Raw genomic sequence first — 15,694 nt, forward strand, 5'->3', positions numbered from 1 at the left:
CCCCTTTGGCAGTATGTTATGCCCCACTGGTGGGCTCTTCATTTGACCAATGTACAGTTGTGTGGGTTCATGCGCGATTGCCGAGGCAAGAGCCTCTTGCACAGGTACTGGATTAGCTAGCGGCTAATCCCCCCGCAGGTACAGGTGAATTCGGAGAGGTTTCACGCCAAAAATCTCGTCCGATTCAAAGGGCAAGTAGCCCTATAGGGGCGGGAGCTCGAGGACTTGCTACGGATGCGACCGGCACGCGAAACGGAGCCCGAAACAGTAAATTACAGCCTGCTGTGTATTTTTGCAGGTTTAGGGTTTTGGCCCTAAATGGACCCTAATACCCCCAGGAGGTTCGGGGACGCAAGGGGACCGCTGTACAGGTGATCTGGCGCATTTTCAGGGCTGAAAACAGAGAATTCAGCGTGCTGCAGATTCTCGCCAGGTTTTGCAAAGTGCCCGTATGCGTCAGGAAAGTCAGTCAATGCGTGGGAATACTGACTGTGAAGGGTTCTAGTACAGTCATGCTGCCGAAATCGCGCTGGAACAGTGGAAATTCAGCCGAGTTTGTGCGGGGCAGCTTGTAGGAACCACAACGTTTATTCCCTCTTTTGAACAATAAAGAAATACCGAAAGGGGCGCCTAAGTTAGGGGCCAATCTGGTGTCCGTCTACTCATACAGGTGCAATCTAGCAGCCTGTATCCCTCTCCCCTTTGTTGTGTCTTGAAAGTACAGGTATAATAGACGACTAATAATGGGTGAAAGCTAAATCAAGGTTTAAAGTAAAGTCTACCGCCCTTTTTGGATTGAACAGGCCGGTTTCACAAAGAAGCACAGAAGAAAGTCGTTCAGTTTTTGGCAGTTTGACAGCAGTCTATTGTTTTGCTCATAACTTGAGCTACAAAGCTCCGATTCCACAACTTTTTGGTTCAAAACGGAGCTGGCTTCAAGCTCTACGACTTTGTAGAAGGAATTGTTTTCGGATTCGGAGTGCAGGTGGGTCTCAAATTTAAAAACACAGAGACTGTTTTTCAGGACAGTTTTGGGCTCTATTGTTTTCTTTGCTACAGACAGCTTACCCGTGCACACTGCAAGTAGCAGCATATGAGGTGTTACAAGATCGGGTTTGACTCCCAGGTACAGGTTGAGTCTAGTACTCCCACAGGTGTTGCCAGTTGCAGTTGAGTGGTTCTTCTGCAGTGTTGTGGCTTGCATACATGGTCTTTGAGCGGGTAATGCTCTATATATGCTTATGTGGTGAGCAGTAGATCTTGTGAGCAAGTGCAAAGGTTGGTTGTGGATGATATGTATGGTCATCTGTGGTACGCTTTCTGAGCATTTGTTGGACACAGGTTTGCAGAACTTATGTATGTATGTTGAGTGTAGTTTGATGCGCATTGATTGCTCATTGTATTGAGCTTGCAAGACAATGGTTATTTTGTGTTGATAGCCATTGTGCGTCGAAACTCTGGCGAAATTTTCCCATGAGTTTTATGCGCATCATTTATGCGATCTAGGTAGAGATTGCGGGTTGCACTCAACATTTGCGTGCGGTGTTCTCTGCAGGTGGAAGATTTGTGCGTGTGTATGCATCGATACCGCACAGTGTGGGCTTGGTGATTAGCTCACAGATTTCAGTGTGATACTAGAGCAGGCGAGGCTTGTATTGACATTGCGGGAGCTCTATTTTGGAGTGTGTCTCACAGGTTTTACATTGTGTTTCTGGCCATATTTGTAGACAGTTTCCAGGTGTTGTTGGTGAGGTGGTTTTGCTTTCTAGTTTTCTACATTGTGCTCATGGCAGAGACAGGTGATCGCTCAGATTATGATCTCTCCGAAATGTGCATGTTTGATGGGTCAAACTTTGCAACATGGAGAGAGTGTATGCTTGATGCATTGACACAGCGAGAGTTGCATCGACCATTGAGTGGTGATGCAGTTAGACCTTCAAACATGTCTGACGATCAATGGTAGGAGCTAGAGGAGATGGCACTATCTACACTCTCTTTGCACCTTGCGGAATCTATATATGCTCTTGTTATGTATGAGACTACTTCGAGAGCACTTTGGCGCAGATTACATGATATGTATGATAGATCTGAGTCATCACGGACTCGTCTGAGACATGTACATTCACGAGCACGCCGACAGGTGACATGTTGGTATTGTGGTCATTCTGGACACGTTAGACGGCGTTGTTTTCGTCGTATGCGACATCGTAGGAGACATGGCAGTCTCAGAGATGTATGTAGTGATGCCATGGACTCAGTTGCTTTGACAGTTGAGGCAGATGTAGTGTCGGAGTATACTAGTGACGGGGATGTCACTTTTACCTCGAGCTATGCACGAGATACTATACTCGTGGATAGTGCACTCCCTTCGCAGTGGTTGCTAGACGCAGATGCTATATTTCATGTCACGCCGCACCGTGAATGGTTTTGTAGCTATTCTAGCGGGATTCTTGGCAATGTACGTTTGACCGATGGATCGGTGCATGTGATAGCAGGTGCAGGAGATATGAGACTATCATTACCGAGAGGTGCATCTTACTTGTTACAACATGTGCGCTATGTACCAAATTTGACAGTGAGTTTGATCTCGATTGGTCAGCTTAGAGATTGTGGATGTCAGATTTCACTTCGAGAGCGAGATTTTGTGATGCATTTGGGTTCGCTAGTGATTGCGAGAGGTGCCAGGAGTGGTACAGGTTACCCATTGCATGTGGATCATGGGAGAGACGGTGTTGTCTCTGTGATCATGCAGCCAGGTACAGAGCGAGAGAGCAGGCGAGTCTCTTTTGCTTGTGGGTTGCAGGATGCTTTGCATGGAGTGCAGAGCAGTGACCTTGTTGTGCAGGTTGCATCTACGGATGCACAGGTAGAGCGGGACAGCTCTAGTGAGTCACAGCAGGATGAGTCACAGCAGGATGAGTCATCAGAGGTGATGACAAAGATGACTCACATGGATGCTGAGATGTCGGCTATTGTGGAGTCATTTCTTGATATGCTTATGCCAGAGCTTGATGCAGATTCAGGACAGATGGATACTCTTGGTACACATGTGATATGTGGTGGGCACGAGGAGTCACTCCAGATCTCGGAGTCAGAGTGCCATGGTCTCTATGATAGGGGACAGGATTGCCATGAGTTGAGTTCTGAGTTGGAGGTGGCAGAGGTTGCCAGGGTTGCATCGGCATTCGGTGGTCTCATGTATGAGATGCTGATCTTGAGACCGGATATCGCAGCTGCAGTGGGAGCGGGAGCATTTGCAGTTGGGGTTGTCAGTGGTTTGTTGACTGATGATGGCATAGTGCACGAGGGAGATATGCAGGTATTGCGTACATACTTGCAGTACGTGTGCGGTACGTCTAGTGGTGTATGGACTTACACGGGAGCAGGACAGCCGGATGCACACGATCACAGCCAGCCAGTGGGCATCGGTTGAGAGCGGTTTTCTCTCACCTTTTGTAGTCTTTAGACTAGGTTCCCTTGCTTAAAGGCACAATCGCCTTTAAGTGGGAGGTTGTTGGGGTATAGGCGTCTGTGCCTTGCCCGGCTGCCCAGAGTCTGGGCGCCCACTGACTTGTATACCTTATACATAGCATAAGTGTATAGGGGGCTGCTCACTCTTTGAGTCTCCCCACCCATATCTGTGTGTCGTGTGTCTCCTTTTGTCGCTCGCTCTCTGTCTGAGGTGCTCTCCGATCCCCTTCACAACCGACGAAGATGCGCCCCTTTCCTTCAATTGGGCCGACTTCCAAGACAAGCTCAAGGCGCCGTTTATGCCACCTCACTACCTAGCACGGTTGAAAGACTATTGGCGCAGTCTCAAGCAAAATGGTATGCCAGTTATGTTTTTCTCTAATCGTGTTTTGCAGCTCGGCACCCAATTACGCAAATCGGATGAGGAGCGCAAGGAGGCTTTCATTTTCGGGTTGGACGACTATATCAGGTTTGATGTCGAAGTCCTTGACCCCGTAGATCTCAACAAGGCAGTAGCAATTGCTCTCGCACAGGAGATGAAGCACAATAAGGGAAAGCCTAAGGAGAACAAGACTTCGCAAAGTACCTCTCAGACTTCGCAGAACAGGAAGAATGGTAGGAATGGTAACTCTTGTCACGTGACACATCCCAACCCTATGTGTTCGTGGACAAGCTACACCATAACAGGGTTTCCGTCAAGTCCAGTCAAGTTAGATTAGAAGTGATCTGGCACTTTTGTGAGTCTATTCGTAGACCGTGCATGCCCAGTCACTTAGAGTAGATGCATATCCTCTGGTTGCATAAGCATAAGCATAAGCATTTCCATCAGAGTCAGTTTGGGGATTTTTTAGATGACTTTATCCCATTTTTCCCTATTTTTGACATTTTTCACTTATTTATTAAGTGACTTTTGTTGGGTACTCAGTAGGCAAATTGGGTAAGTTAATATATAAGCAAACCCAAGTTAGCACAAATTGGCAAATGAGCAAAGGCACAGCAGGCTTCCCCAAGCAACAAGTGCCCCACCCTCTCTCAGCAAGACTCTCCTTCCCTCAGCCATCAGCGTTTTTAGCCATCGCCAGAAGGACCTTCCTCTTGGCGTTTCCAGAACCTGCTATCGCCATCCCTAGCCCACCTTGCCCTGGCGTTTTTACCCATTGGCAGCAGTACCATCAAAGATCACTAACGCTAGGATTTGCTGTGAGATCTGCAGCGATTTCAGCATGCACTAACGCCAGAACCACCTCATTGGATCAGCGTTTTTTATCATCAGTTGCAGCAGAACCACCGTAGCCGGTAAGGGTTATTTAGCACTTGAAAACCTGCAATTTTCGGCAAGAAAACCTCTACTGTCCCAGCGTTTTTCAGCAAGGAACTTCCATCCAAAAACGCAGCCAAAGAGCAGTTTTCAGCAACGTTTTTCATCATCCTCTCGACCCGACAAAAACAGTCATTTTTCAGCCATGAACCCTTTTCAGCCACCAAGAAGTTCACAGATTTCAGCCTAAGTCGCCGTCGTCATCATCGGCACAGTCTCATTGCATAAGTCCATTGGATACGCATTGTTCACCTTGTGCAATCAAAGTAGACCACTCTCGCCGACGAGAGTGGGGCCTTCGGAGGAGGGTTTTACAACCTCTCGGTGTCGTATCTCTTCTTTCTCCTTCTCTCAGTCTCATTCACTTGCACGCACAATATCCACTCACTTTGTTCGTGATCATAGCACTCTCCATAAGGCAGAAAGCTCTCTCTTTCCCTAAGAACTAAAAAGAACCTTGAGCAGTAAAGATCACTAATCTTGAGAAAATACAACATTCATTCCGCTACACCTTACATTGGTATCAAAGCTTTGGAAGTGTTCTGCATTACTCAAGGAAAGAACCACAAGAATTTTTTTTGCTTGTTGCGATCGCACGAACCCAAGTTTACTTGGGCGTGGCGATTCCTAATCGTGTTTTGTTGAAGAATGACAGGAATCCCAAGAAAGAAGGGCTTGTCCAACCTTCCCTTGTGTCTCTTTTCACTCATTGAGAGCGGACCGTGCACTTAGCGGCCGGCCAATCGACGTGGTGGGAAAAAGCAACCTTGGTGTGAGCGCAAGGCCGCAAGGGGTGCGCCCGCAGAAAAGGGTAGAACTCGGGTGAAGAGAAGATCCTTCTCCAACACGATTTGCAAGCGAAAGAAAACCTCAAGAACCTCAAGAACCAAGTTCCTCGTGAACTTAAGAACCAAAGATCCTAGTGCATGGTCGTCACCCGAAGCGGCATGGATACTTCGCATTCAGGTGATGAGCATGAGAGAGGCGACGAAGGATTCTCCCCACCAGGAGATTTTTCCAACCCTCCCCCTTTGCCATCTACGCCACAAGTTGTCCTCACTCCTATGGAGATGAAAGTCAAGTCAATGTAGGACTTGATGGCACAACAACAAGAAACGAATCGAGTTGCCTTGGCACAACTCGCAAGCAAAGCAGAAGAACAAGCAACTAAGGACCGTGCACAAGAAGCCAAGGACCGCGAGCGCGATGAAAGAAACGACAAACTTGCTGCAAAACAAGAAGAAAATCGACTTTCTCAGGAACGTGAGCGCCTTGCTCAGGAACGTGAGCGCATTGCTCTTGCCGCAAAACAAGAAGAACAGCGACTTGCTCTCGAACGCGAGCGCGCTGAACAAAAAGAACGCAAAGCAGAAAGGGACGCCGAGCGAGAAGCTCAAAGGGAGATTCGTCATCAAGAATTTATTTCCCAAGTCCTAGCCTCGAAGACCAAATCACCCAAAGATCGTGGGAGTTCGTCAAGTGGCGCAAGCCACGATGCGGATTCACACAATCCAGTCACAGAGAAGTTGACTTTCAGTAAGTATGACGGTAAGATGGATGCTACTGTTATTCGTTCTTGGTTGCATCAATTTAATGCTTATTTTGCGACAACTAAGAAAACAGGCAATAGCAAAGTTTTGACGGCAGCTATGTACCTTGCCGGTGATGCCATAAATTGGTATTAGGCTTGGCAAGAGGCACACCTAGAGGCAACCGACGATCTCACGCCCCTCTCTTTTAGTTGAGCTAATTTCCAAGACAAGCTCAAGGCGCGGTTTATGCCACCTCAGTACCTTGCACGACTGAAGGACGATTGGCGAGCTCTCAAGCAAAACGGTATGCCGGTTATGTCTTTCTCTAATCAGGTTTTGCAACTCGGCACTCAATTACGCAAATCGGATAAGAAGCGCAAGGAGGCATTTCTTTACGGATTGGACGAGTATATCAAGTATGATGTCGAAGTACTCGATCCACCCGATCTCAACAAAGCGGTAGCAATTGCTCTCGCCCACGAGATGAAGCACAACAAAGGAAAGCCTAAGGAAAACAAGACTTCTCAAGAAACCCCGCAGAATTCTCAGAACACACAGAATGGTAAGAACGGTAAGAATGGTAAGAATGGTAATTCTACTAGCCCTCCTTTCTCTAATTCCTCGGAAAAGAACTCTAACAATGAATCTAAGGGTAAAGCTAAAGCACCTGCAAAACCTAAGCTAACCCCTGATGAAAAAGCTTCTCAAGGAATTATAGGAGGATACATCACGGCTGAAGAACAAGTGATTTATGCTAAAGAAGGTAGATGTTTTCAATGTCATGTCAAGGGTCACATTAAGAAGGCCTGTCCTAAGACAGTCCCACCTAAAGAACCAAAGGCACCCACAACTACCACAAACTCTGTCACAACACAACCTGCATCTTCTCATGACTCTGACACACACATTGATGAATCTCTCATGAAGTGTTATGGAGGATAGCGTTTTATCATATTGTTTGATCCAAGCAGTATGCATGATGTGATTACCCCCCTCTTGTTGAGAGAGCCCGCCTAGAGGTTAGTCAAAAATCTCCTATCGAGGTTTCTGGCTTCGCTCCTGGTATGGACTCTCTCATCACGAAGGAGTGCCTTGATATGATGTTTACCGTTCAACAATCTTCTTTTCGTAGGAAATTTCTTGTGTCTCCTCTCTCAGGATGTGATATGATTTTAGGCATGAAGTGGTTTCGTGAACTGAACCCTCTCGTTGATTAGGAGACTCTCACTCTCACTTTGCATGCCAAAACAGATTCCCCCCTCATCATTCGTGCCGAGGAGGGCTTGCATTCTTTGCCTCTCATCTCACATGTGCAGGTAAAGCATGAATTACGACGAGGAGCACAAGCGGCATTCATCTATGCTGCCCCAGTTTCCCAGAGCATTCAGGCTCTGGTAAGTATTCGGAGTTGTTTACGAAATTTAAACATCTCTTTTTGCAGGATGATCTTCCACCTCGTCTTCCACCGGAGCGGCCGGAGAACCATCGCATCGAGCTTATGAAGGGAGCGCAACCTGTCAGTAAGGCTCCCTACCGTTTGAACAAGTCACAGGAGGAAGAGTTAAGAGCGACAACTCACGGAGTTGGTGGCTAGAGGATTCATACGTCCTAGTGTAAGTCCTTTTGCTGCCCCTATTTTGTTCGTTCGCAAGAAGGATGGTTCGTCTTGCTGCCCCTATTTTGTTCGTTCGCAAGAAGGATGGTTCGTCTCTTTTGTGTGTTGATTACAGGGCATTAACCAAGATGACCGTCAAGAACAAGTTTCCGATGCCTCGTATTGAGTATATCCTCGATAGACTCAATGAGGCAAAGGTTTTCAGCAAGGTCAATCTCAAAAGTGGATACCATCAAGTATGGGTATTCAAAGGCGACATTTTCAAGACCCCCTTTCGCACCGAGCGAGGGCAATGGGAGTATATTGTTATGCCTTTTGGATTGACAGGAGCCGTGGGTACGTTCGATCGTCTCATGGTAGGTCGTTTCGGCGACATGGTAGGTGTATGTGTGTTCATCTTTTTAGATGATATCCTCATTTTTTCTACATCGTGAGAAAAACATGAAAGAGATGTTGAAAGGGTACTAACTCGTTTGGATGAGTGTCAGTTGTACATTGCAGCTAAGAAGTCTGAATTTTTTCTTACTGAAGTCACTTATTTGGGTTATATCATTTCTGTAGAAGGCATCAAGCTAGACCCCACGAAGGTGGAACAGGTTCGTAATTGGGATTTGCCCAAAACTGCATATGACGTGCGTTCTTTTCTTGGTTTATGTCAAGCATATAATTCGCACATAGAGAACTTTGCACGCATTGCTGCACCTATGACTGATGTTTTGAAAGGGGTAAAGACTCGCCGTCAACGCGTAGACTTGCCCGAGGCAGCCATTGAGGCTTTCGTAGCTCTCAAGGTTACGGTGACAAAAGCACCGTGTCTTATCCTTGCCTCTTGGGATGACCCCTTTGAGGTATGGACGGATGCGAGCAATGTCGCCATAGGCGTTGTGCTCCAGCAGCATGGTCGCCCAGTAGCTTTCCTTAGCCGAAAGCTCAATAGTGCGGAAAAGAATTCTTCAGTTTATGATAAAGAACTTTCACTCTCTTAAGCATTGGAAGCATTTTTTGTATGGTAGAGAGTTTACAGTGCGCACAGATCATCAAGCCCTCAAGTGGCTACAGTCTACGCCTAGTGCACATTGGAGTGATCGCCAAGCGCGGTGGTCACAATTTTTTGAGCAATTTGGCGGTTTGATTGAATATGTGCCTGGAAAAGCTAACCCTGTTGCAGATCGTTGAGTCGCAAAGGACAAATATTGGCTCTTGAGTCAAGAACCACATTTTCTATACAGGGTGAGTCTTTTGACAGCATGAAGAACCAGTATGCAGATTCGGAGTTTGGTAAGTATTGGTTGCAGGCTCTTGCTTCCCAAGGGCCCAGCAACTATCTCATTCGTGATGGATTGTTATTTTTTCGTCAGCGTCTATGTGTGTTGCCTTCTCTCATGCCAGCCATATTGCATGATGCACATGACTCTCTCACGGGTGGGCACAGGGGTATGAACACCACATTGGAAAAGATTGAACGATTTTTCTATTGGCCTAAAATGCGAAAAGATGTGTTTAGTTATGTCACACATTGCACTATATGTCAAAAAGTAAAAGCTCCTCGCGCTAAGCAGCAAGGCCTCTTGCTTCCGCTGCCTATTCCCGAGGGATCTTTTCAGGATATCTCTATGGATTTTGTGACTAACTTACCACCAAGTCAGCATTCAAGGAACACTCAATGTTTAACTATTATTGAATGTTTCAGCAAATTCTGCATGTTGATTCCTTGTAAGGCCACAGTTACTGCACAAGATGTTGCATGATTATTCATAAAGCATTGGTACCCCCTTTGTGGTTTGCCAAAGTCCATTGTTTCAGATAGGGATGTTAAGTTTACGTCCAACTTTTGGCGTGCACTTTTTGAAAATTTTGGCACAAAGTTTAATTTTTCATCCACTTTTCATCCACAGTCATATGGTCAAACGGAAATTTATAATCAGTTGGCTTTTGATGTGTTTAAGTCTTATGTTCATGATCAGCAGTCTCAATGAGAGCTCTATCTCCATTGGTTCAGGCTATTCTCAATGATTCCTTCTCTTCTGCTATTGGTCGAACTCCGTATGAAGCAGCTTTTGGCCGCCGATTCCAGTCATTGTGCATGGTCAATGCACAACGTTTTCCATGTTTCTTGGTTGAAAGTGTTTCAGGGAACACCTCCAAAGGAAGTTTCGGAAGAAGAAGAACCGGAGATCATCGATGAAGCAGAAGTCATGGAGCCAGAGCAAGTCTTGTTGCATCGGTTTCGCCATGGTTCGAAGAAACAAGTACGACAGTATTTTTTGAAGTTCAAAGATCGAGGAACCCATGAAGCGGTGTGGATAGATGAAGAGTTCATCAAGGATTATCCAAAGTTGTTGGCAGACTACAAGGAAGCCATGCAGCTCGGTACCAGTACCTCACTTTAAAAAGGAGGAGATGTCACGTGACACATCCCAACCCTATGTGTCCGTAAACAAGCAACACCATAACAGGGTTTCCGTCAAGTCCAGTCAAGTTAGATTAGAAGTGATCTGGCACTTTTGTGAGTCTATTCGTAGACCGTGCATGCCCAGTCACTTAGAGTAGATGCATATCCTCTGGTTGCATAAGCATAAGCATAAGCATTTCCATCAGAGTCAGTTTGGGGATTTTTTAGACGACTTTATCCCATTTTTCCCTATTTTTGACATTTTTCACTTATTTATTGAGTGACTTTTGTTGGGTACTCAGTAGAGCAAATTGGGTAAGTTAATATATAAGCAAACCCAAGTTAGCACAAATTGGCAAATGAGCAAAGGCACAGCAGGCTTCCCCAAGCAAAAGGTGCCCCACCCTCTCTTAGCAAGACTCCCCTTCCCTCAGCCATCAGCGTTTTCAGCCATCGCCAGAAGGACCTTCCTCTTGGTATCGCCATCCCTAGCCCACCTTGCCCTGGCGTTTTTACCCATTGGCAGCAGTACCATCACAGATCACTAACACGAGGATTTGTTGTGAGATCTGCAGCGATTTCAGCAGCACTAACGCCAGAACCACCTCATTGGATCAGCGTTTTTTATCATCAGTTGCAGCAGAACCACCGTAGCTGGTAAGGGTTATTTAGCACTTGAAAACCTGCAATTTTCAGCAAGAAAACCTCTGCTGTCCCAGCGTTTTTCAGCAAGGAACTTCCATCCAAAAACGCAGCCAAAGAGCAGTTTTCAGCAACGTTTTTCATCATCCTCTCGACCCGACAAAAACAGTCATTTTTCAGCCATGAACCCATCAAGAAACAATCATTTTCAGCCACCAAGAAGTTCACAGATTTCAGCCTAAGTCGCCGTCGTCATCATCGTCGTCGTCATCGGCACAGTTTCATTGCATTAGTCCATTGCATACGCATTGTACACCTTGTGCAATCAAAGTAGACCACTCTCGCCGACGAGAGTGGGACCTTCGGAGGAGGGTTTTACAACCTCTCGGTGTCGTATCTCTTCTCTCTCCTTCTCTCAGTCTCATTCACTTGCACGCACAATATCCACTCACTTTGTTCATGATCATAGCACTCTCCATAAGACGGAAAGCTCTCTTTGCCTAAGAACTAAAAGGAACCTTGAGCAGTAAGATCACTAATCTTGAGAAAATACAACATTCATTCCACTGCACCTTACAACTCTTCTAACCAATCTTCCTCTAGTCTCTCAGAAAATTACTCTCCAAATGAACCTAAGGGTAAAGCAAACACAATTGCTAAACCTAAGCTCATTCCAAATGAAAAGACAGAACAAGGAATTTTAGGAGGATACATCACGTTGGAAGAACAAAGCATTTATTCTAAGGAAGGTCGATGTTATCATTGTCACACATCAAGAGTCACATAAAAAGAACGTGTCCTAAGCTTGACTCTAATGAATCTAACAATCCACAGAAGCCACATCTTCTGTCAATGCAATAAATGAGAACATGAGTGTTACCCAAGTTTCTTATGATCCTCCCATTGATGAGTCTCTCATTAAGTGTTATGGTCATGTGAAGGGTCAGCATTTTGTCATATTGTTTGATCCAAGCAGTATGCATGATGTGATTAGTAACTCTCTTGTCGAAAGAGCCCACTTGGGGGTTAGCAAGACATCTCCTTTCGAGGTGTCGGGCTTCGCTCCCGGTATGGACTCTCTCATCACACAAGTGCCTTAATGTTTTGTTTACTATTCAACAAGCGTTCTTCTGCAGAAAATGTATAGTCTCTCCTCTCTCAGGATGTGAAATCCTTTGTCATTCGATAGTTTCGTGAGTATAACCCTCTCATTGATTGGGCGGAAAATACTCACTTTCAATGCCAAAAGTGACTCTCCCATTGTCATTCGTGGAGAGAAAGTTGTTCATTCTTCATCTCTCATTTTTAATGTGTAGACAAAGATTGAAAAGAATCAAGAGAAGGAGACTCTCTCACTCTTGTCTTCTCCAAAGAACCACACACATGACTTGCATGATAAAGATGTGATTATTCACAAACATGATGATTTGCATGATAAAGATATGATTGTTCACAAGGATGATGGTTTAGTTGATACTTTATCTAGTGAAGCTAACCTCATTGCAGATTCAATCAATCACGAAGAACCGATCTTGACTCTCGAGTCGAGGTCCCAAGAACCCCCACAGGAAGTATTATGTGTGCGCATGATTAGTCAGCACGCATTGTTCGAGTGTTTCATTCGTGATGGTTTCGTGTATTTTAATCACCATCCTTATGTGATCCCTTTTCGTAGGCATGCCATATGGTATGATAAACATGATTCACTTATGAATGAGCACGGATGTATGCGGGATGAATCTGCAGCAGCTAACATACATGCATCATGAACAGAAGGATCGTAAGTACACTCTGCACTAAATGCCCACTCTGCATCTACATCAACATCACAATCTCCTTTCACAGAAGATTCTACAATAGCTAGACTTGTAGTGAACCAACCTCTTTCTTCTTGACCTCTTTTGCCTTCAATTTACGACACTACTTTATCAAGTGATCATTAGCTTTGCAATAATGGCTACGCATCTTCTTTTTTGCCCTTTTCGCCAAAATTCCCAGACGAGATGCTGCCAACAGAAGCATTAGGAACAGGTGATTTACCACTCGCTGAAGAACCATGAGAAGTGGTTACATTGTTGTTACCACCTTTTCTTTGAGACAGCAATAATATAAGTCTGTTCAACTGCACGTTGTCTAGCCCTATTTTTTGTGGAAAGTGTCTTGCAACAGCAATGTACATAATGCATCAAACTTGACAACGGCAGGATTTCCTTGGATCATAAGTCTCTAAGTACTAGAGAAAGTCTGATAAGAATCTCACAATGCATCAAGAACAATCTGCACAAGGGAACTATCATAAATGACTTCGCCTGCAGAAATGAGTTGCTCATTTATATCCTTGACACTAGCAAGGAAAGTGTCCATGTCATCTTCCTCATGCATAATCTTCGCCTCCAGAATTAGCTCCTCATCATTCTTCATCACAATGAAAGACCCATTAGCATTCAAGCTGAATCCCACCAACCAAAGACCTACACCAATGGCATGTACACATATGGGGACCTTAAAAGTCTGTTCAATCTGTTCTTTTCTATTGGCATGTGGTGCCCGTCTTGTGACAGTGGTATCAGAGCTTCAGGCATGTAACAAAGGCAAAACCGAGAGGTGGACATTGAGTGTATACAAAAAACGATCCATATATATGAAGAATATTTATGAGAGCGATACTGAATAACATGGAAATCCCTTTTATCCAGTCTACTTCATTGAACTTGCTAAAAACCTATGTAGCATATCAAACCATGCTTGACTTTGACAACAACAACAGTATACATTTTCCCACGGGCAAAGCTCCTTATAAATTTATTGAAGGCCCTAATCAACCACATAGACGAAATAAGCAAAAGGCTTATATGCCTTTCCGACATGCAGAATCAAAATATATAAAGAAAAAATCAAAGGCTATGCTCGACAGTGATAGGTTTTAATCTCTTTAAAGGTGGAAAATTTTAAAAACCCTTGATAATCTTAAAATGAAGCATTTTGAACATCAAGAGACAGTTGACCAAAGCGAGAGAGAGAGAGAGAGAGAGAGAACCTGAAATATTCCAAGATTTTTGTTGAAGTCCGACTCCGGTACTGTAAGATACACAGTGGCCCGCAAATTCCTGGTACAGCATGAAAGCCTTCTAATCATGCTACCCTTATGCGGAGTCATCACGGACTCTGTTAAATCAAGTGATGCTACAGGAAGCTGCTGTGTATAGTCAAAGAACAAATACTCATATAGATGTACAGGCTCATAAACAAAGCCCTTTACAACAGAAAAGCTAAGCGTAAGCGATGCCACAAAGAGGCATGTCAGCATACTTAATGTATACAATGCTGATAAAGATCCAAACGCGAGCTTCCTTGCTCCTACAGCCACTGTTGGTTGCATGACCACTGAGGCCTTTTTCTGCAAGTTATGTCTCAGCTTTTCACTGTCGACTTCCTTCTTTCTATATGCTTCAGTAGCCTTGGCTCTCGCACGCAGCATATGGCTGAGTGGATGCAGAGCGAAGAAAAATGAATGGTACCATGCTAACATCAAGCTGAAGAGTATGTGAAACAAGAAATTCCATTGAGAGCGCAATGTGCGGATTATTAGCTCTATAAAACAAGCCAGAAGATGGGTATGAAGATAACTGGACAGAACACCTCCTCGTTGGACTGCAATAGCATCATAGGCTGATCCACTACCTGATACATTGGTGCCTTTAAGTGGTCTTGGCACATTGGCGGGATTGTCAATTTCAAGATCACCATTAATGGGACATGGCATTTGCTCACTTGAAATGTCTGAATCATAAACTAGCTCTTTTTCCCTGTGAGAAGAGTTTCTCACTGCATGCTGTTGCTTGGAAACATCGGATGAGGCGTCCGACGGGACACTCGATCTTGTTGAAGAAACCCAATTCCTGCTATAACCGTTCTGCATGATCCCCAAAGCAGATGATTTCCCGAAAGCATCCATGTGAAGTTTTCTCCTGACCTTTCTCACACTCATGGGTGACAATTTACTCGACCTAAAACCTGAGGCTGGAAGCACCCTGTGGCTAGTCATATTCCCGTCGTTGATAGCACAAGATTCAGTTCTCTGTGTAGATTTTTGTTCGCCGTGCTTCTCCTCAGATAGATAGTGCTCATGAGGGGCGGAGACTGATGCAGTTTCTGATGTGAAGCTTGAATATGAGCTGTTGCAGGAACAAGCTGAGGCGTCATATTCGTCAGTTTGGGAATCATATAAGCGCTCTGCATAGCTCTGTGGCATGGCAAGCTTTGCAGACGGAGGCTCACATGAGTAGTGGCCTCAAGTTTGCATGAATATTTAGCAAGTCGCATCAGAAGATACTGCATGCCGTATCATCCACTGCGTACTCCAAAAAAAGACAAGTGGCAATCCGTATTTGAATTGCCTCACCACGCTGCCATAAGCCGGTGCCCAAAACATTGCATTTCCTTTTCTTTTAATCGGTGTTTTTCTTTGCTTTAAAACTGCTGACAACATGTAGTGCGGGGGCAGGATTCGAACCTGCAGTCTTCAGGTCACCAACTTACAAAGCTACAACTAGAGTGCTTCGTTAGCCTCTACAACTAGAATGCTTCATTAGCCTGTATAACCAGAAGTGGATAACAAATTGGTATAAAGGTACAAGCCTTCAAGGCGATTGCAATTAGAGAGAGCAAGCACTTGCAATTAGAGAGAGCAAGCACTGAACAAAAGTATAGATCCGTAAAGAAGA

General features: G+C 44.9%; 1 protein-coding gene across 4 annotated transcripts in view; it reads right to left on the reverse strand.

Annotated features, from left to right (window-relative positions):
- Positions 1 to 15,386, reverse strand: part of LOC147451628 (uncharacterized) — a 42,269-nt gene extending 26,883 nt beyond the window's left edge. For 2 of the 4 annotated variants that reach the window (XR_015188800.1, XM_086517526.1), the window contains exon 1: positions 14,008 to 15,382. Coding sequence is in view for 3 of the 4 variants with exons in the window: in XM_086517526.1 (XP_086373652.1) it covers positions 14,008 to 15,222 (1,215 nt within the window). In the remaining variant the exon portion in view is untranslated. Of the gene's footprint in view, positions 1 to 14,007 lie in introns of all 4 variants that reach the window. The other 2 variants (XM_086517528.1, XM_086517527.1) reach the window with 2 other exon arrangements.
- Positions 15,387 to 15,694: the final 308 nt, after the last annotated feature.

Source organism: Adiantum capillus-veneris, chromosome 8 (assembly GCF_014529385.1).
Source record: "Adiantum capillus-veneris isolate H3 chromosome 8, ASM1452938v2, whole genome shotgun sequence".
Lineage (NCBI taxonomy): Eukaryota > Viridiplantae > Streptophyta > Polypodiopsida > Polypodiales > Pteridaceae > Adiantum > Adiantum capillus-veneris.